Raw genomic sequence first — 23613 nt, forward strand, 5'->3', positions numbered from 1 at the left:
CACACTGTTGAATAACACTTGGAATAATACAACAGAAGAAAGGAGTGTGGAACCTGGAACGCTGCAACAGCAAGTAATCACTGGAAGTAGCAAAGTTGTTGAGGCAACTTCCTGTTGCCCAGAGCCCGGCTAAATATCCTAAGGTAGTAATCCATTGGAGGATGGTGTCAGCTGACAACAACCAATGCTACCATTGGGTAAAGGGCTAATCAGCTGATGTAGACTGTCATGGCTGCATCCATGACGGTAACCGTAGGACCAAATCACAGAGCAACACATGGATGTACTAGCAGAACCCAGGAATAATCCTCAGCACGTCACTCACCGCAGCACTTGGCGTCTGACCGCACGGGAGTTCAAGGGAAGCCGGCGCTGAGGTGAATAACTGCCAATCCTAGGCCGCAACTTGACAGTACCCCCCCTTTCAGGGTGGACTCTGGACACCTAAAAGGCTTATCAGGAATTGTTTTATGAAAGGCTCGAATAAGCTGTGGAGTATGGATATCAGATGCCTTGATCCATGCCCGTTTTTCAGGTCCGTACCCCTTCCAATCAATCAGATATTGAAGATGATTCAACCAATGTCAAGAGTCAAGAATCTTCTCTCTTTCTAATTCAACTCCCAGTTGAGAATGAACTTGAGCTGTCCTTGCTGGAGACCGCTGGAATTTGTTAAGAATTAATGGTCATAGTAGAGAAACATGAAATGTGTTAGATATTTTCAACTGAGGAGATAATTCCAATTTATACACCACCGGATTGATAACCTTTACAATGCGATATGGTTAGATGAAGCGTGGAGCAAATTTCTCCAACTCTCAGAAAAGGAACGGCAAGACGTTTTCGGTCTGCAAACTTCTTGTAACTACTAGAAGTCTTTTTAAAAGAAGAGTGAATATTCTTCCATATTCCAGAAAATTATTCCATAAGGTTTGTGACGGCAGGTACTTCCATTTGAGGAAAATCTTGAAAGTCTGGAACACGGGGATGTTATACCGTAAACAAATGGAGTAGAATTTTAGGAGGTATGAGACCTAAAATTGTGGGCAAACTCCGCCCAAGGTAATAAATTGACCCAGTCATCTTGAGCTGAAGACACGAGGAGTCTAATAAACGTCTCCATATCTTCATTCACCCTTTCAGTTTGGAAATCTGTTAGTGGGTAATAGGCGGATGAAAACTTAAGTTTAATCCCACAAGATGAACATAACGACCTCCAGAATTTGGCCACAAATTGCACACCCCGATCGGAGATTATCTCTATAGGTAGTCCGTGGATACGGAAGATGTCACAAATAAATATTTTGGCCAACTGTGGCACAGAAGGAAGTCCAACCAAAGGGAAAAAATGTGCCATCTTCGAAAATCGGTCTACAACCACCCAGATAGTGTTAAGGCCTTTAGAAGGTGGTAACTCGGAAATAAAATCCATTGACAGATGAGACCAAGGAGTATCAGGAATGGGTACAGGATGTAAAGGTCCTATGATTTTGTTACAAGTGGATTTGTGCAGAGCACACTTGGCACAAGAAATAATAAAATTCCTGATGTCTTCCTTCATAGTAGGCCACCAGTAGGAGCGCTGTAAAAACGTAAAGGCCAGCAAACAAGGAGGCATGAGCCCAGGTTAGTAAATTCTTATGTAACAGAGGCACCACACAGATCTTGCCAGGAGATGGACTCAGGAGTTGGGTGTGAGCAAAAATAAGGGGATCCAGAATTGGACGAACTTGAGGTTGGACACGAGGAAGACACCGGTGAAAACAATTGTGTCCCCAAGCCAGTACATGCATGGTGGACCAATTCATCGTAGGGTTGTGTGTTTGAAGCCAAGGCAGACCTAACACTAGAGCATGGGAAGTTCTAAGTAGAACCAAGAATTCTATCGCCTCTTCATATTAGCATCCTACCCGAAGTTAAAATGGTAAGATAACAGAAGAAATTACGTCTCCAAGAATAACACTGCCATCTACCTCGGTAAGGGTCAGTTTGTTTGGGAAAGGTTGTATGGGAATTCCGAATTCATGTGTCAAAGATTCACAAATAAAATTTCCTGCAGCTCCTGAGTCCACCAAGGCTTTAATACTTTTGACTTGAGTCTTGAAACGAATGACCAGCGGTAGTAGACTATCTAATACATGGAAGGCTTAATTAACACCCCCAACTGGACGCTCTCGGAACCAGTTAGGGTCTCATTTCCCGAGAGAAGAGGACAATTTTTAAGAATATGACCAGGAGCAGCATAGTAAAGACAAAGTTTGTTCTGGAATCGGCGAGTTAAGTGTGATCTGTTGACCTGCATGGGCTCCTCTTTAGATGGCGATGGGGAGAAAGAAGATGCAACTGGCCAAAATCGATCCTTGAAACAATCTTCACGCCCCCTACTAGCCTGCCATTCTCTATGGCGCAAGTCAATCTTAATGTAGAAAGAAATTACTTCAGATAGGGACTCAGGAACATCTCGAGAAGCTAGTTCATCCTTCATTTTCTCGGACAACGCATGAAAACACACTGCTCTAAGCGCCTCATCATTCCATTTTAATTCGGAAGCAATTGTTTGAAATTGAACAACGTACTGGTCCACAGTACGGGTCCCTTGCCGAACTTGATGGAGGTCTGAGGAGGCCGAAGCAGACCGGCCTGGCTCTTCGAAAATTCTTTTGAAGGAACTGATAAAGTCCTCATAATTAAAGATTAGAAAATCAGCTCATTCCCATAATGGAGAGACCCAGTCCAAGGCGGTTCCTGAAAGCAAGGAGATGATGTATGCCACCTTTGACCTTGATGTTGGGAAATTCTGGGGTAGACACTCGAACTGTATCTCGCACTGATTGATGAAGCCCTGGAAGCGCCTGGGGTTTCCATCAAAATGCTCAGGAGAGGCCAACTGCAGATGAGACTTTTGAATTACTGCTACAGGTACAGGGGGAGAAGGAAGTAGAGTAGCCAGAGTCGACTGTATTGTAAGTAATTGACCGGAGAGTTCCTGGAGATATTGAGCCACCTGCTGTTGTACAGCCTCCTGATTCTCCATGAGAGAGGCGAGATCTTTTAACGCCCCTGCACTCTGAGCTCCCGCGGCTTCCAGGTGGCCTGAACAAACTGTCACGTTTGAGCTCAGAATATCTTCCACAGATGGTTTAGAAGTCTGGGTGCTAGGTTGGGGAAAGAACCGGAGGTGAGGGACCTGGATAGTCTTCCTCATCCACAAATACTCCCTTGACTGAGAAGCAACCCCACACATGAATGGTCTCAGGATGCTTTACTGTTGGCATGACAAAGGATGAAGATTTTTTGGAGGATGGCCTGGTGTCAAGAAGGGCAGCAAAGAAGCCATTTCTCTCCAGGAAAAACATCAGGGACAGACTGATTTTCCTCAAAAGGTACAGGGATTGGACTGCTGAGGACAGGGGTAAAGTTATTTTCTCTGATGAATCCCCTTTCAGATTGTTTGTGGCATCTGGAAAATGCTTGTCCGGAGAAGGAAAGGTGAGCTCTATTATCAGTCCTGTGTCATGTCTGGAGTTGCTTCTCAGCCAAGAGAGTGGGTTCTCTCACAATTTTGCTTAAGAACACAGCCATGAATAAAGAATGGTACCAAAACATCCTCCAAGAGCAACTTTTCCAAACCATCCAAGAACAGTTTGGTGACGAACAATGCCTTTTCCAGCATGATGGAGCACCTTGTCATAAGGCAAAAGTGATAACTAAGTGGCTCGGGGAACAAAATATCAAAATTTTGGGTCCATGGCCAGGAAACTCCCCAGACCTTAATCCCATTGAGAACTTGTGGTCAATCCTCAAGAGGCGGGTGGACAAACAAAAACCCACAAATTCTGACAAACTCCAAGCATTGATTAGGCAAGAATGGACAGCCATCAGTCAGTATGTGGCCCAGAAGTTGATTGACAGCATGCCAGGGCGAATTGCAGAGGTCTTGAAAAAGAAGGGTCAACACTGCAAATATTGACTCTTTGCATAAACTTAATGTAATTGTCAATAAAAGCCTTTGACACTTATGAAATGCTTGTAATTTTACTTCAGTATATCATAGTAACATCTGACAAAAAAGTCTAAAAACACTGAAGCAGCAAACTTTGTGAAAACCAATACTTGTGTCATTCTCAAAACTTTTGGCCATGGCTGTATAGTCTCAACCTAAAATACAGTTTGCAACTGTCTTTTAGAGTTTTTAGAGGCTTGCTGATTACCGGAGACCATTCTGGAATGCTTAAATCAATATTAGGTGACAAAGGAGAAGCTAGTGTAAGCTCAACAAATAACATTCTCATGGGCCAAGACCCTGGTACAGTATATAGATCTTGGACAATGTAGGATAAAGCTAAGTTTATCTGCAAGAATATGAACAAGACAAGTAGGTGTTATAAGTGGTAAGGACATTATAATATGGCAAAAAAAGGCCAAAGCATCTGGCAAGATTGAAAAGAACAAAGCAGGTAGCAAGCGTTAATGGTCAGGGAACAAAGCAAAGGTTGGCAATAGTACCTCCATACAGGGGCGGAACTACTTGCGGTACAGGCCGTGCAAAACATCGGGGCCCTGGGGACTAAGGAGCCCTGGGGACTAAGGGGCCCGCGGCTGCCTAGACCAGCAATGAGTTTTCCCCTGGCCCCAACCATTTTAAAGATCATCGGACTGGCCAGGGCAAGGAGTATGGTTGGCCCCACAGCCTTGAGTGACCTGCCCCTTATCTTAGGGATGCGGGGATGACCTTGCGTGTGTGTGTTTGTGGAGAAGGAGCAGAGTTTACAGACACCCGGCTGGATGCTTGCCGATCAACTGACGGACTCCTGGAGAACAATTATTTGAAGACCAGATCAGCTTCCTTTTAACAGATATGGCAGGCGCACTGCGACACACTGAGTGCTTGTCCTCCATTCACTCTCTGCCACCCGCTGTCACTCTCTGCCTTCCGCTGTCACCCACTGTCTCACCCTGTCATCCTCTACTTCCGCCTGCCTCCTATTGCCTCCCGCTGTCACCCACTGCCTTCCCTGCCACCCCTAGCAGTTCCCTCTGCCTCTCCAGTCACTCACTGCCTCCCCCTGTCATCCACTACCTCTCGCTGTCACCCTCTGCCCGCCCCTGCCACACGCTGTCTATCCAGGCACCCATTGCCTCTCCTTACCACCATCTGCCTCCTGCTATCATTGTCTCCCGCTGTCACCCTCTGCCTCTCCCTGTTACCATCTACCTCCCCTGTCACCCACTGTCTCTCCCTGCCTCCCCATGTCAGCCGCTGCCTTCCCCAGTGCCTATCCGTCACCCACTGCCTCCTGTCGTCACCCACGGCCTCTCTGGTATCCGCTGCCTAACACTGTCACCCACAACCTCTCTTTGCCATCCACTCTCTCCACCTATTGTCATCCACAGCCTCCCTCTGTCATCCTCTGCTGCTTTAGTCACCCACTGCCTCTCCGTCACCCACTTTTTCTCCCTGTCCTCCACTGCCTCTCCCTATCACCGACTTCTTCTCCCTGTCCTCCACTGCCTCTCCCTATCACCGACTTCTTCTCCCTGTCCTCCGCTGCCTCTCCCTGTCACCCACTTCTTCTCCCTGTCCTCCACTGCCTCTCCCTATCACCGACTTCTTCTCCCTGTCCTCCACTGCCTCTCACTATCACCGACTTCTTCTCCCTGTCCTCCACTGCCTCTCCCTATCACCGACTTCTTCTCCCTGTCCTCCACTGCCTCTCCCTGTTACCCACTGCCGCTCCCTGTTACCCTCTGTCTCCCCAGTCAGACCCTGCCTCTACCTGAGGGGGCGAAGGAGGGAGGTCTGAAGTATATTTTTGCACCTGTGCCCCACACTCGCAATTTCTGCCACTGCGTCCATAAAAAAACAACAGTGCTTAGATCAGATTGTAGAGCCTATAGCAGGTGTCCAAATGATGCCAGGTTTTTCCTTACATAGGCATTAAATGTCATGAGGTGCACATCACATCAGGCCTCAAGGGCATGCACCCATTCACATGACTGAGCGGGCACACAATGGCCAGTACCCAGGGAGGCAACGATCAGCTTAGCACCTAACAGGTAATTAATTAATCTTCCCTGCTATAACATCATTTATTTCTGAGAAGCCATCTAAATATTTAAATATATAATTGTGCATTATATTAGTTGCTTGTATACTGCAACTCGCAGCTTAGGATCAGTTCTCCTTGAGGACATGATTGGGACTCCCACATACTGAGAAGTCTATTTTTTATCCTGGTAACATATTTACTCCTGGAATGAAGTCCCCAATTAACATATTAACAAATAATCTAAACAGTTTTACCATATTTGACACTGAAAAGATAGAACTATACGGCTTTTATGGAGTGAGCATGGTCGAGGTTTTAAGATCGACCTGGAGCCTCGTTCTGCAAGTGACTCTTGGTGAACCATTCGGAGGTAGAACATTACTTCCGATGCGGATTTATAACTCAGAGGAAACATATTGTGTGTAATCACGGCTGCTCCATTAGGGCAACACTTCGCAAGTTCATGTTCCATGCAGGTTTCACGTACAGAGAGCACAATGACAAGACAATGAGTGTTATGCTGCCACAGCACTAAAAGCAAAAGAAATAAACTGAACGGTGAACAGCACACTACAACTCAAAATGGCACAAAAACACTATGACCACAAATGAAAAGAACGGACATGACATGAAAGTGAAAGGGAAAAAAGAAAAACAACTTTTCTGTACAAACAGACCCAATTATTATATATTTATTATTATTATTAGTATTATGATTAATTTTTTTTTTGTATTTATTTTATTTATTTAGCTGTATTGGTTAATGTGGGAATAAAGCTAATAATCAGCCAATTCAATTGCATCCTCAACGGCAATATAGCTAGGTGAATGAAGAAGATATTGCATTCTAGAATATGCAGCGAGGTGAAAAGGAGATTCTTCTGTGCCTGGCCACTTTCCATTCTTGTCCTGCCAAGGGCGGCAATACAAGAATTTTTTTGTTGTTGTTTTTTATTTTTTTTTATTTTTGTTTTTCTTTTCTGCACCTTAAGAAATACTACAGTTTCTAGGAAACAGTTTGGAGCTCATTCAAAGACGGCAGGTGCAGCTCAGCTGCCGAACAGGGCCGAAAATGTGCAGAGTGGCTCTTTGTTGGCAGGCGGCCGCGACATCGAACTGCAGTCTTCGAATAAGCCCCCTGTCTCATTGTAAAAAAAAAAATGCTTTAATTAAATGAGTGACAGAGAGCAAACGAAGACCAAATGAGCAGATCAAAATGCAGGCTTCCACAATGTCAGTACCTTCTCGCTATGGCTATGCTCCTCGTTAAGGGTGGTGCTACTACACGTGTCTACCCCAGAGTCTTTAATCTGAGGCTCAGACCATTCCAAGTCCTCTTCCAATGAGTGGGCTCCAAAACACACCATTCTCTTTTGTCTTTCAGACAAGGTGTTAGAATCCGACAAAACTGCCTGCTCACTAGTTTTTCTTTTTCCCCTTTGACTGTCCCCTACAAGTGTGGGATAAAAAAAAAGGTATATATATATATATATATATCTATATATATATATATATATATGTATATATATATATATATAAAATAAAGGAAAATAAAACATGCATAGGTATAAATAAAAACAAGGTGTGGATGGTAAAGGAAACTGAATGTTAGGGCCCCACACGTCTCACCAAAGACATTGGGGACGCCTCACTGCTGTGCCAAGACGTGTGCTCCAGCCAATACTCCATGTCACCTGTGAGGGTCAGACAGAGAAGAGAGTGCAGTAAAGGAAAGATGAGGAGAGAAAGACAAAGGCATAATATGGCAGTTTCTTTGTTACTCTGTCCTGTACTATTCCTAGAGGTTCGCACTGAATTATTATTATTTTTTATTCACTTTGCCACAATACCCTCTGAGTAACCAGTCACTGAAATACAGTATCACATAAACAAAAGTAGAACAAAACAGCGACTGATGTGTGAATACATGTACAGTATAGTAAAAGCATTATAACACAATCACCGTTGAGTTGACCATTGAGTTGACAAAGCAATATGAGTAAGTAGGTTTTAGATCTCTAACTGGCTCCAGTCTGAGAACTCCACTTAAGAGAAAACTCTTGCAACTTAATTTTACATATCTATGTTACTTACCTGATGCTTGGAAATGTTACCATAGACTGACACTTGCTCACATTAACACGAGGTTGCTGGGAAGAACAGACATCGATTTGCCAACAAAAACAATACATTACACAAGCATTGGGAAAGGAGAATTAGTAAAAAGAGGAGCTTGAGCTTAGTTTAGGAGTTTAGGAGCTTGAACTCAGATGTGTTGGTGAATGTAACACACAGACCACATTGTCAGAAATACTCTAGACCATGATGGCATCGCCTGCTGGGTGTCTGCTTCTGATGAAAGGGTCCAGAACTTCAGGTCAGGTCTGCTAGCTAGTAACAGACAAGAGCATCACACTTGCATGGCAATGCTGTACCAGGCATGATCATACAGCCAACATCAACACTGAAGCTGGATATTGCTCCACTTCGCAGCATACAGGCAACAATAAACTTGAAAAATGGTAATTTCATTAATAAACAATAGCTAGGCACAATGTTTCTGTATAGGAACGTAACTCGTCTTATTGCAATGCAGTGCTCACCAAATGCTGGTCAGACCATTTTTAAGGCACATTTTAAGAAGGGTGGACAAACAAAAACCCACAAATTCTGACACACTCCAAGCATTGATTGGGCAAGAATGGGCGGCCATCAGTCAGTATGTGGCCCAGAAGTTGAGTGACAGCATGCCAGGGCGAATTACAGAGGTCTTGGAAAAGAAGGGTCAACACTGCAAATATTCACTCTTTACATAAACTTAATTTAATTGTCAATAAAAGCCTTTGACACTTATGAAATGCTTCTAATTTTACTTCAGTATACCATAGTAACATCTGACAAATAGGTCTAATAACACTGAAGCAGCAAACTTTGTGAAAACCAATACTTGTGTCATTCTCATAACTTTTGGCCATGGCTGTACATTATAAACACAAGTATAGAAGAAAGGGGGGGGGGGGGGGCTGGACTGCACATCCTAATTTTAAACATTATAAGAGGTGCTACCATGCTGAGACTTGTAGTACCATGCAGGAAAAACAAAATGCAGACATGAGAAAATATAGGAAAAAAGTGCAGTATAGTGGAATGAACCTTGGAAATCCTGTTCTTGTCCCAAATTTAATGATGCTCTCTTTGTAAATTCAGCCTGTGACGTGGAGCAATTAAAACACTGATATATTTGTTTAATGTTAAAAGAAAAAAAGAAAAAAATCAGAAACCTGTTTATGATGTTCTAATACCTGAGGGCAGAATGATCATTTACTGCGATATAATCATTTTGCTTATAATTTCACTTAATGAATGCTTCCCTCTTGCAGTACTGTCTATGTGTAATTCCCCAGCACAGTCAGCAGTTGTACAGCACTTCCTCGTGGGAGCAACACCGAATACATACAGAACAACCTGGTTTTTGAAGGCCTTACACATTCAACATAAAGTCTTAGCGAAGCAACAACAAAAAGTCACAAGAAACCAGGTAACAGCTGCAGGAGAGATTTTCTGTATACAACCACATATAATAAATCATTGATACACAAAATAACCATTTATGGTATTAATGAGTTTTGCCTTTAACCTTACCCTAGGCCATCAATTCCTGTCTCTTACATAAACACACCGAATCATTTACATGTTACTTTAGCATTCAGACGTTTGGTACACTCCACAATCCACACTGACAATAATGTATATAATTATAAACGCATAATTCCTACATAAGCTTACGCCCTTTACAAATTGGTGTTTGGCTTGGTAGTCTGATACAGGAACGATAAAAGAAAGTTATATTCTCAGTAATTTAACATAAGGGCCTCCAGATACAGATACATTAAAAGTGTTTTTACAAATCTCCTTTAAGATAAGTCAATTCTCCACATGACAACCAAGACAAAGTCAACAGTATTTATTATCCTTTATTTATTATCCTTTATTTATATGGCGCCACAAGTGTTCCGCAGCGCCTTACATAGTACATAAAACTAATAAGTGAACAAAAAACAAACAAGTAACTTACAGTAGAGTGAAGGACATTATATACATTTCTGCAATAGTGATTAAAACACTCACAATAAGCAGAAGGGAGTTGGCAGAGATGTGATAGGTGCCCTTATGAGGAGTAAAGAGTAGAAGAAAGTGTAAGAACAAGCACATGAGGGAAGAGGGCCCTGCTCGTGAGAGCTTACATTCTAAAGGGGAGGGGCAGACAGACAGGCATGATACAGAAGGGGAGGATAGTTGGAGGTATATTTACTAAAGTGAGAGTTTTTAGAAGTGGAGATGTTGCCCATGGCAACCAATCAGATTCTAGCTACTATCTTGTAGAAGGTTCTAGTTAAATGTTAAGTAGAATCTGATTGGTTGCTATGGGCAACATCTCCACATCGACAAAACTCTCACTTTAGTAAATATACCCCTAGGTGTATACTCCACACATTAATACCTATTACAGCTTAGTTATCTATTCTCACGGAATGTCCAGAAAACACCTAGAATGTATGACGTTATGTCAAATACATTTTAGTGAAGGGTCCACATCTCTCTTCCTGGTGCACTTAGGGGCTGATTCAGCATTACATGTAAGTGTAATGCTGATCGCAGATACCCGATTATCGGGAATCTGCGTGAGCGCAGGACCTTTTCTGCGAATGTGCAGTACGGGCCCTGCATGTTCACACACAGCCCCTTCTATGCATCTGCCAATTGACAGGCAGAGGCATTTAAAGGGAGGTGCGGGGGTGGCCGGTGTTCCCATTTTCCGGGAGTGGCAAGGCCAGGGGCTGCGTCCACGGACACAGTTTCCTGGTCTTGCAAGCTGGCCAGCCTGAGTAAGCTGAGCTCAGCTGGCCTGCGGCCTGGCACCGTCCACCATCATGGTTATCCCGGACTGTGACTTCTGTCACAGTGCTGTGATCGCAAATGCAGCAGGGGGTGTCATACAGGGGGTGTCATACAGGGGGTGTCATACACCTCCTGCTGCATTTGCATATTAGCAAGGATGGAATTGCAAAGGTGTGCTGCCTGTGTGCTGTCTGCGTGCTGCCTGCGTGCTGCTGTGTGTTGCCTGCGTGCAGATTTGCAATTCCATCCTATGCTGAATTAGCCCCTTAGTCCCTACAATGTTTGGCCATTTAATTTCTCCCTTCGTATCTGCAGCTGTAATGGAGATCCCCCTCTAACTGGTTGCAGCATTCCTTTTTACTCGGATGGCGGATTTGCAGAAAGCTTCAGCTTACATGAGAGGTATTTTGGTAGACTAAATTTTGCAGTCTATCATTTCCTGTTCACTTGTATTGACCTCATTCAGTCAACTTAGCTAAACTAGACACCATTTAACATTCCTTCCTGAAACTGAAAATTAAGATGTATTACTGGCTCAAATGTAAATCAGCATTTAGTTCTATGAAAGACCTTAGTTCTTGAAAATGTGCACGAAATAAAACATTCAGAGGTGACATACACCTGTGTAGTGCCTGATACACCTAGGAGATGCATACTACAGTACAGTGATTTTCAACCAGTGTGCCGCAGTGCGGTCAGAAGCAGTAGCCAGCAGCCGGTCAGATTATAGTACTGAGGACCGGGCAGCGCTGCCGCTGAGCTATTCTGGGACGTTCAGGCGCGCCTGGGCTGTACCCTGCCTAGATGCGGCGGTGTGATATCACAGGTCACGCACACCACATTGCCAGCCAGCCCGCTCTCCCGCCAGCACGCCTGTCCGCTACTGACAGCTCTGCACTGGGTCAGCCAGATGAGGGGCAGATAGGCATGTGGGAGACGGTGTGAATTTTTGTTTTTGGTGGGGATCAATGTGGTTTATATTTTTCTGTGGGGAGCAATGTATATTTTTTGTTTCTGTGGGGGCCAGCTAATGTTAATTTATTTCTGTGGGGGCCAATGTATGTGCATTTTATTCCTGTGGGGGCCAATGTATGTGAGGTTTATTCCTGTGGGGCCAATGTATGTGTGTTTTATTTCTCTTGGGCCAATGTTATGTGTTTTATTCCTGTGGGGGCCAATGTATATATGTGTTATTTCGCTGGGGACAATGTTATGTGTGTTTTATCCTGTGGGGGCCAGTGTATATGTGTGTTATTTCGCTGGGGCCAATGTATGTGTGTTTTATTCCTGTAGGGGCCAGTGTATATGTGTGTTATTTCGCTGGGGCCAATGTATGTGTGTTTTATTCCTGTAGGGGCCAGTGTATATGTGTGTTATTTCGCTGGGGCCAATGTATGTGCATTTTATTCCTGTGGTGGCCAGTGTATATGTGTTTTATTCCTGTGGGGGCCAATGTATGTGAGTTTTATTCCTGTGTGGGCCAATGTATATGTGTGTTATTTCGCTGGGGCCAATGTATGTGCATTTTATTCCTGTAGGGGCCAATGTAAATGTGTGTTATTTCGCTGGGGCCAATGTATGTGTGTTTTATTCCTGTGGGGGCCAATGTATGTGAGTTTTATTCCTGTGGAGGCCAATGTATATGTGTGTTATTTTGCTGGGGCCAATGTATGTGTGTTTTATTCCTGTGGGGGCCAATGTATGTGAGTTTTATTCCTGTAGGGGCCAATGCATATGTGTGTTATTTCGCTGGGGCCAATGTATGTGTGTTTTATTCCTGTGGAGGCCAATGTGTGTTTTTTTTTTTTTGTGTGAGCCAATATGTATGTTTTTTCATAGGTCACGAACGCCGCAAAGCCGGATGGTGTGCCTTGGCAATTTTAAAATCTTGTGTAGTGTGCCTCGAGTTGAAAATCACTGCTATAGTACATAACATGGCTTATTAAATAGCGATATAATCATTTGAAGCCAAACAGACTCATATGTGGCTGTTTGGAGGCAGATCACTTGTAGGTGCTTGACCCCTGATGCAACATATGACAGTGTCAGCAAAACTTGCCCTACTGGCTGTAGGCGCATACCATGCAACCATGCCAGTTAGATGGTTAATAACACAGTCCAGCCATGGACTATATGGTGTATTAATTATGCGCTATAATTTTAGCATTTACTGCCACTTGTCCTGCTGTCATTCAGGCACACTACAGTTCTCTCCATAAGTAAGAGAAGCACATATGCTGAACTTGCCAAGCAAGCTGCATCTTGTGTATATGGCCAGCTCAAGGAGCCTAGCAAAATGCATTGTTTTTGGGGAGAATTTCACACTCGTGGTTTATTCGCAAATTCTGTCCAAGTTATCAACTAACCTAGCTGGACAAATATACAGAATTATCCCAAGCTGTAATACATCATCCCGTATGCCTACTGGTTCTCATTATGTGTGGTGATACAATGTCATTAGCGGCCTTCCAGTTAGACATGGTGCACCTTACTGGTTAACACTAAAAGAACAATGTGTTGTATTAATGCAATTAGAAAGAGAAGGATGAGTGAGATGAGGAAGAGGTAGGATGGGAGGGGGAGAGGGTTAGGGGTACACAGGAGTGCAAGTTAAAACACATTTTTCAGCATGGGATAAACAGAAGCATAACCCTAGTTTAAGACATGGCAGATGAGGTTATTAGGGCAGGTAGGTCGTACAATAAAGCAGCCAAAGTGATCATACATGGATACAAATTTCTAATTTGTTGTACAAATAATTTTTTGTTTGTTTCCATTTAGGCAATAAACAACCGGCAGGCTGTAGTATAGTATCAAGACAGGATGTTCAACCTGGACACAGCTGTAACGGTAGGGGAAGGGGATAAAACCATGCTCTTAGTTGCCTTACATGAGCCACGTAGTAATGTGCATACATGAGCCACATAGTAATGTGCTTACATTAATCACGTAGTAATGTGCATACATGAGCCACATTGTAATGTGCTTACATTAATCACGTACTAATGTGCATACATGAGCCACACACTGTAGTAATATGCTTGCATTAGTCACGTAGTAATGTGCTTACATGAGCCACATACTGTATTAATGTGCTTACATGAGTAATGTAGTAATGTGCTTACATGAGTCATGTAGTAATGTGCTTAAATGAGTCACATAGTAATGTGCATACATGAGCCTGATACTGTAGTAATATGCTTACATGAGTCTTGTAGTAATGTGCTTAGATGAGTCACGTAGTAATGTGCTTAGTCATGTAGTAATGTGCTTAGTCATGTAGTAATGTGCTTACATGAGTCACGTAGTAATGTGCTTAGTCATGTAGTAATGTGCTTAGTCATGTAGTAATGTGCTTACATGAGCCTGATACTGTAGTAATATGCTTACATGAGTCTTGTAGTAATGTGCTTAGATGAGTCACGTAGTAATGTGCTTAGTCATGTAGTAATGTGCTTACATGAGCCTGATACTGTAGTAATTTGCTTACATGAGTCTTGTAGTAATGTGCTTAGATGAGTCACGTAGTAATGTGCTTAGTCATGTAGTAATGTGCTTAGTCATGTAGTAATGTGCTTACATGAGCCTGATACTGTAGTAATATGCTTACATGAGTCTTGTAGTAATGTGCTTACATGAGTCACGTAGTAATCTGCTTAGTCATGTAGTAATGTGCTTAGTCATGTAGTAATGTGCTTACATGAGCCTGATACTGTAGTAATATGCTTACATGAGTCTTGTAGTAATGTGCTTACATGAGTCACGTAGTAATGTGCTTAGTCATGTAGTAATGTGCTTACATGAGCCTGATACTGTAGTAATATGCTTACATGAGTCTTGTAGTAATGTGCTTGCATTAGTCACGTAGTAATGTGCTTACATGAGCCACATACTGTATTAATGTGCTTACATGAGTAATGTAGTAATGTGCTTACATGAGTCATGTAGTAATGTGCTTAAATGAGTCACATAGTAATGTGCATACATGAGCCTGATACTGTAGTAATATGCTTACATGAGTCTTGTAGTAATGTGCTTAGATGAGTCACGTAGTATGTGCTTAGTCATGTAGTAATGTGCTTACATGAGCCTGATACTGTAGTAATATGCTTACATGAGTCTTGTAGTAATGTGCTTGCATTAGTCACGTAGTAATGTGCTTACATGAGCCACATACTGTATTAATGTGCTTACATGAGTAATGTAGTAATGTGCTTACATGAGTCATGTAGTAATGTGCTTAAATGAGTCACATAGTAATGTGCATACATGAGCCTGATACTGTAGTAATATGCTTACATGAGTCTTGTAGTAATGTGCTTAGATGAGTCACGTAGTAATGTGCTTAGTCATGTAGTAATGTGCTTAGTCATGTAGTAATGTGCTTACATGAGTCACGTAGTAATGTGCTTAGTCATGTAGTAATGTGCTTAGTCATGTAGTAATGTGCTTACATAAGCCTGATACTGTAGTAATATGCTTACATGAGTCTTGTAGTAATGTGCTTAGATGAGTCACGTAGTAATGTGCTTAGTCATGTAGTAATGTGCTTACATGAGCCTGATACTGTAGTAATATGCTTACATGAGTCTTGTAGTAATGTGCTTAGATGAGTCACGTAGTAATGTGCTTAGTCATGTAGTAATGTGCTTAGTCATGTAGTAATGTGCTTACATGAGCCTGATACTGTAGTAATATGCTTACATGAGTCTTGTAGTAATGTGCTTAGTCATGTAGTAATGTGCTTAGTCATGTAGTAATGTGCTTACATGAGCCTGATACTGTAGTAATATGCTTACATGAGTCTTGTAGTAATGTGCTTACATGAGTCACGTAGTAATGTGCTTAGTCATGTAGTAATGTGCTTACATGAGCCTGATACTGTAGTAATGTGCTTACATGAGTCACGTAGTAATGTGCATACATGAGCCTGATACTGTAGTAATATGCTTACATGAGTCTTGTAGTAATGTGCTTACATGAGTCACGTAGTAATGTGCTTAGTCATGTAGTAATGTGCTTAGTCATGTAGTAATGTGCTTACATGAGCCTAATACTGTAGTAATGTGCTTACATGAGTCACGTAGTAATGTGCTTACATGAGTCACGTAGTAATGTGCATACATGAGCCTGATACTGTAGTAATATGCTTACATGAGTCTTGTAGTAATGTGCTTACATGAGTCACGTAGTAATGTGCTTAGTCATGTAGTAATGTGCTTAGTCATGTAGTAATGTGCTTACATGAGCCTGATACTGTAGTAATATGCTTACATGAGTCTTGTAGTAATGTGCTTACATGAGTCACGTAGTAATATGCTTAGTCATGTAGTAATGTGCTTACATGAGCCTGATACTGTAGTAATGTGCTTACATGAGTCACGTAGTAATGTGCATACATGAGCCACATACTGTAGTAATGTGCTTACATGATTCACGTAGTAATGTGCTTACATGAGTCACATACTGTTGTAATATGCATACATGAGTCACGTAGTAATGTGCTTACATGAGTCACGTAGTAATGTGCATACATGAGTCACATAGTAATGTGCATACATGAGCCACATACTGTATTACTGTGCTTACATGAGTCACGTAATAATGTGCATACATGAGTCACGTAGAAATGTGCATACATGAGCCACATACTGTAGTAATGTGCTTACATGACCCACGTAGTAATATGTTTGCATGAGCCACATATATGCTTACATGAGCCATGAGTCTGAACATGTATACGAAGTGCTACAATGCAGTGGCCGCCGCTTTTTTACACGCCAAGTTCCATTGTGCTTCATATACAGACTCAGGAGCACACAGATAAACATGTGTTTCTTCTCAAATTAATCAGTGCAGTCCCAGTCACACTAAGACACATGTTTGGGGCGAAATAGACGTGAAAAAGAGCTGCGTGCCAGGCATCTGATGCCGTATTGAGGCTAGATGTATGAAGATGCATCTGTAGAGGGAATCTGAAAAAGGTGAAGAATTTTAGATATTACAGTCATTACAATCATTCAAAGAAGTGATCTTGCTCCAGCCAAGACAATAAGTGGCGATTCCATGAATCAATATCCCTAATCTTGTAGATAAGTTGTGGAATTCTTCTGAGACATAACTGGTCAAGTACTGAAGACACCCAGTTACTTAATTTTACTGGTTTGATAATTAAAAATGTAATTATGCATAAGGAGTTGTATCACCTTTTTCGGGAATTAGGATGTGAAGCTATAGCGCAACACAGTTATAGAGCACATAACTTTGTAATCTCACACAAACTCATATCTAGAAAAGATTATGAATATGAAGTATGAAAGGCACAAAGCACAGTAAAACATGACGCAGTCTTCTATTTGCTATGAACACAGAAAAATGTATATTAGGGCACTGGTCTACCTCGTGACAATAATTACTAATCAAATTGCAGCTTTCTAAAGGGTATTGCTCCCTTTCAATCGATACAAACTAATTTCATGAAACTTCATAAAAGAAAGCGCTATTTAATTAGTAGGAAAAAATATTCAATTTATTAAAAATGATAAATAAATAATACACACATAAAAACAATAATTAATAATATACATTCACAGAATTAGTAACTGGACTCAATTCATATATTATCTATAAATTGAGTACTTTCAATGCATACAATTAAGACCTTTCCTTAACTTGATACATCAATAAGTTTTGGGCCTGATTCAGACCCACTCGCGAGCGGCTGTCCGCTCGCAAGTGGGTCGATGTTATGCACTGAGCATGCGCACGACGGAGGGAGCTCCGTCGTGCGCATGCGCCAGACGCGACGAGCGAAGGAAAGTCCTTCGCTCGTTGTGTCCGATCAAAGGGGGCGTGCTGTCAATGTTGATTGACAGCACGCCCCCTTTGGTGGGCGTGCCGGGGGCGTGCCTCCCTGACGGGGGCGTTCCCACGGGAACGCCTCCCGTCAGAAGCCGGCCCACTGACATCACTAGTGATGTCAGTGGGAGTGATTTTGGCTCTGATAGAGCCAAAATCACTCCGGAGCTTGCGGTTGAAAACCTCAACCGCAGGCTCCGGCTCGCAATTTCGATGGTCGCGATGGTCTCGACCATCGCGGCCATCAAAAAGCACGCTCGTATAGCCTGTGGGTGGTGACCCACAGCTATACGAGCGTCCAGGAGGACGCTCCATGAAAATGGAGCCCGGCCCTCATTCAGAGCGTGCGCTCTGCTCAGAGCGTACGGCTCTGAATGAGGGCCTTTGTTCCAAACAAAAGAGGATTTTTTGTATATAGGCAACTACTTTTCAACAGTCATTAGAATGGCCTGTAAGTTATTGATTCCTTTTCACAACTTCTTAATTTCTGGATATTAGTATTTGTAACAGGCAGACAGACGATTTAAAAAGCATGCTTGTTAGAAAACATTAAAATGTTGAAAACGCCTTTTTCCCTTGTATACAGTCACTTAGCAACCATGGGCTAATCCTTTTCCCAACTTGTTAGTTGAATATATTGTTACTTTGTAAACTCTGCACTCAATCATACAGATACCATGCAATCTCTGGTATGTTCCTTATAGTGGCTGCACAAGAACACAGGACCTCATTCAGACCTGCTCGCAAGCGCTTCAGCGCTCGCAAGCGGGTCGATGTTTGGCTGTGCGCATGCGCAGCGGCCGCACTGTGCGTGCGCAAGCCCTGGAGCGAGAGAGAAATTCTCTCGCTCCGGGGCTCACTACAAAAGGGGCGGCTGTCGAAGTTGATCGACAGCTCGCCCCATTTTGTAGGCGTGGCAGGGGGTGGTTTCACAAACTGAGGCGTTCCCAAGCGAACGCTTGCCGTTTGTGGGCGGCCCCACTGACGTCACCAGTGATGTCAGTGGGAGAGCTTCCGGCTCTATTAGAGCCGAAAGCTCTCGGGGGCTTGCGGCAGACGAGACCCTACCTCAAGGGTGTCGTCGCAAGCCCCGATGGTCGCGATGGTCTTGATCATCGCGACCATCATCCTGGTCGGTCGTTTAAGCTGTGGGTGGTAACCCACAGCCTAGCGAGCGGCCAGGAGGCCGGCTCAGAAAATGGAAGCGGCCTCCCTCATTCACAGCGAGTGCTCGCATTTTTTTTCGAGCGGCTCTGAATGAGGTCCACGTCTGGTCCACATCTGTGGGGACCAGGTAGCTACTGTCCCTAGACGGCGGCTGCCTGGTACAATAAAGTACAATAAAGCTGGTCACACCGCTGACAGAGAAGCAGCCACCTAGAAGACAAGGTTAAGTGTGTGTGGGCTGCAGGGGGCTGGCTGGAGAGACAGAAGGCTGCTGACAGAGCCGAAACTAGACTTTTTGGTGCCCTGTGCCAGAAAGAGCATTGGCGCCCCCCAATTTTTCAAAGGGACATAACGCACCCAAAAAAGGGAAATGGCCTCATGGGGAAGGGCCAGGGAAGAGACATGGGAGGCCAGGAGATGCTGGGGATGAAATAAGAGGAAGCTACAAGTGAGAATGATAATAAACAGAAAACTGACAGGCCCAAACAGCGCCCCCTGACCTGCTGTGCCCTGTGCCAAGGCACCAGCCGCACTACCCTAGTTATGGCCTTGGCTGCTGATAGGGGAGATAGAAGGGTGCTTGTTGGGTAGATAGAAGGGGGCTGGCTGGTGAGACAAAAGGGTGCTGATTGGGGAGACAAAAGGGTGCTGGCTGGGGAGACAGAAGGCTACTGGTAGGGGAGATAGAAGGCTGCTGGCTGGGGAGACAGAAGGGGGCTGGTTGGAGAGATAGAAGGCTGCTGGCTGCAGAGACAAAAGGCGGCTGGCTGGGGAGACAGAAGGGGTGCTGGCTGGGGAGAGTGAAATTATGTTGGCTGGAAAGACAGAAGATGGTTGGCTGGATAGGCAGATGGGGGCTCGCTGGAAAGACAGAGGGGGCTGGCTGGGGAGATAGAAGGGGTGCTGGCTGGGGAGACAGAAAGAGTGCTGGCTGGGGAGAAAGGAGTGCTGGCTGGGTAGACAGAAGGGGTGCTAGCTAGGGAAACAGAAGGGGGCTGGAGAGACAGAAGTGACCTGGCTATGGAGACATAAAGGTGCTGAAATTGGTAAATATTTGGCAATTACATTGCCTGGATTCACATGGGATACGCGGGAAATGAAAGCACCAGTGCATCATTAGCCTAACTCTCACATCCTGATGTTGCTCTGCCCTTACTAGCATAATCATGGAAATGGATAGGTGACTACATTATTAGTACATTCCTCCATTATCTATAATAGTCGGTGCGGCTGCAAACAGAAGAGGAAGATCAGGACTGGTGCAGGGGAATTTATGTGGCCGCCTTGGGCGCTAGTGGTTAGGGGTACAGAGTGACCACTGGGTCTATCGATGAAGATCAATGAATGCTGACCCTGATGTTGACTGAATACAATGAGGTGCTCAGATCCTAGTAAAATGCACCAGAAAAAGAGTTAAGGACTAGATGGTAGACTTGGTAAATAAGTAAAATTACAGTAATCATTAGTTGTTTGGGAGGGGAGGGGGCATGGGAGAAGTAGGGGTGGCAGTAGTGATAATCTAGTCTAGTAGCAATTTTGTTTTTTCAACCACTACAGGTTTTAAATTAAAATAATGTAAACTCATAAAAGTACACATAAAGTAGCCCAATTTGCAAATAAAACAGAATAAAATGACTATAGCAAAATACTGTAGTTGTAATTGAGACATCTCCGTTGATCTGTGGTCCTGGGTGTGTGGCTTGTATTCAGCTAGGAGATGCTGGCTTTACTGAAAAACTCATGGCTGCTGCAGCTTTTCTGAAACACTGGCATAAATTAAATTAACCAAAATATCTGGGGACCGGTTAATTTTATGCTCTACCAGCCATCTGCAAGCATTGCCAAGAGCCAAAGGGTTTCAGTGACAGTACCAGGAAAACATTACAACTGAACAGCATGTTCTGATATTACAAGGCTAAAGGAAGAAAATGATACACGAGACTGTGTACACGTTATAAAGGTCTTCATCCAATAAGTATTAACAGATTCATTCCAGACCCAACAAGGAAAACCAGACAAGAAAAGTATCACATCACACAATCCTGTTATTTTACACTCTTTTATGCCCGGCTCTAAAACAGATGAAAAATGCATAATTCCAATAATTTATGTCCATGTCCCAAAACAATAAGCTAATAGCACACAAAAAGGGTACGTAGCCCTTTAATATTATGTTGTAGACCATTTGTCTTGCATTCACATGGAACTGTCTACATGTTGTTGTATTCATGCCCAATCAGTAAATTCCTGTTGTGCTTTGTTCTATTGTACACCTTGCGCTGGCTGGACTGATATCCATGGTATCCGGATGGTAGGTCTACACTAAAAAGGTAGACAGTCAACAGGTCGACGCCAGAAGGTCGACAGTTAATAAACTGACAGTGTTAAAAGGATGACAGGTTCAAAAGGTCAACAGGGTTGAAAGGATGACAGTGATTTAGTCGCACCATCAAACATCGCTCCAGCGCTATGTAGGCATAGAATGCCCATCTGGACATGGCCGCCAAAATCAGGGCGACTGTGGCAAAAGACGCAGTCACTAACACAGCATGCATGCGTCTGCCTAACCAACCCTCTGTAACCACCCAAGAACGCTCTCTCTCTGCATCCAAATTACTTCTGCGGCTCTTGATGATAACTGAACACATGCGCAGACTTTGGCCGCTTGCGTCTGGCAATGACATAGCGCCCACCTCTAAATCAGGCCCTAAGTGGACCTCACAAAATCGGGAGTCTCACTGACATTAGTTATGCACTAATATTAGAGGGATGATAATCGCACGCAGAGATTCTGAGGAGAGCAGAAGAATGAGGATTAGGTTAGTGAGCAGGGCTGCAGGCTGAATGATTTAATACAGGTTATGGAACCGTGCGGCTACTATGCTACATGAGTCGTATAAATACTTCTACAATCAACACAGTCTGACTGGTGCAGGACTGGTCACAAAATGGGCGTGAATTACTGGGGAAAATGCGCAAACAACAAAAGCGTATTTATGCCTATCCTTTAGCGGCATTTGAATTTCAGGAAGCATTCTGCAGTAAAGTGGGCGGGGCCCACAATCATGTGATTAGCTGTGAATTGCATCATCACGGCCCCTTCCCCTCAGAGAATCGCAGCTTGTGGCAGATGGGGAAGGGAACTATGACATAAACTCATCTATTAATGGGCTAATTTCTGATAATAATATCTCCCCTAGAGTTTTTGATGGTGTATTTCTAAGCAATTATGTTACGCCCCATCCTCTCCATTTCGCTTCATGGTTTAAAATCAGCCGCTCTCTGCAACCTTCACATTTTCTCTACTCCCAGACCGGCCAACTGTAAGATATTGTCATAGTTTTCATGTAGCGCAGCGTGTAAAGCGTGCTGCAGTAAGAGAGAAGTAATACATAGCACAGCGACAATTAACAGGAAGAAAATTGGCATGCATGGTGAAAAGTAATATTCTCAACAGGATGTGCGCTATAGTAACTAACACTACAGTGCTGTCTGCATCAATCCCAACTATCCATCAGACAAAACCAAGCGTACAGCACATAGAGTACATCCACATATCCAACACACAGTCCCACTGCCCACTATATACAAGTATAGGGCCTTTATAATGACTTCATTCCACTATATACAGTAGTTTCATGTCACCATACTATATAGCCACATCATGCCACCATACTATATAGCCTCATCATGCCAACATACTATATAGCCTCATCATGTCACCATACTATATAGCCTCATCATGCCACCATACTATATAGCCTCATCATGCCACCATACTATATAGCCACATCATGCCACTATACTATATATAGCCACATCATATCATCATACTATATAGTCTCATTATGTCACCATACTATATAGCCTCATCATGTCACCATACTATATAGCCACATCATGCCACCATACTATATAGCCTCATCATGCCACCATACTATATAGCCTCATCATGCCAACATACTATATAGCCTCATCATGTCACCATACTATATAGCCTCATCATGCCACCATACTATATAGCCTCATCATGCCACCATACTATATAGCCACATCATGCCACCATACTATATAGCCTCATCATGTCACCATACTATATAGCCTCATCATGCCAACATACTATATAGCCTCATCATGTCACCATACTATATAGCCTCATCATGCCACCATACTATATAGCCTCATCATGCCACCATACTATATAGCCTCATCATGCCACTATACTATATAGCCACATCATGCCACCATACTATATAGCCTCATCATGCCACTATACTACATAGCCACATCATGCCACTTTACTATATATAGCCACATCATATCATCATACTATATAGTCTCATTATGTCACCATACTATATAGCCTCATCATGTCACCATACTATATAGCCACATCATGCCACCATACTATATAGCCTCATCATGCCACTATAATATATAGCCACATCATGCCACTATACTATATAGCCACATCATGCCACCATACTATATAGCCTCATCATGCCACCATACTATATAGCCACATCATGCCACTATACTATATAGCCACATCATGCCACCATACTATATAGCCTCATCATGCCACTATACTATATAGCCACATCATGCCACTATACTATATAGCCACATCATATCATCA

The 23613-nt window shown here is 43.2% G+C and overlaps 1 protein-coding gene across 14 annotated transcripts in view; it reads right to left on the reverse strand.

Moving 5' to 3' along the window:
* Nucleotides 1–23613, reverse strand: part of RIMS2 (regulating synaptic membrane exocytosis 2) — an 801312-nt gene that overhangs the window by 331059 nt on the left and 446640 nt on the right. For 13 of the 14 annotated variants that reach the window (XM_088442652.1, XM_088442648.1, XM_088442650.1 and 10 more), the window contains one exon: nucleotides 7680–7744. In XM_088442652.1, coding sequence (XP_088298778.1) covers nucleotides 7680–7744 — 65 coding nt within the window. Of the gene's footprint in view, nucleotides 1–7291; nucleotides 7501–7679; nucleotides 7745–23613 lie in introns of all 14 variants that reach the window. The other variant, XM_088442657.1, reaches the window with a different exon arrangement.

Source organism: Taudactylus pleione, unplaced genomic scaffold (genome assembly GCF_031769625.1).
Source record: "Taudactylus pleione unplaced genomic scaffold, aTauple2 ptg000314l, whole genome shotgun sequence".
In the NCBI taxonomy this organism is placed as follows: Eukaryota; Metazoa; Chordata; class Amphibia; order Anura; family Myobatrachidae; genus Taudactylus; species Taudactylus pleione.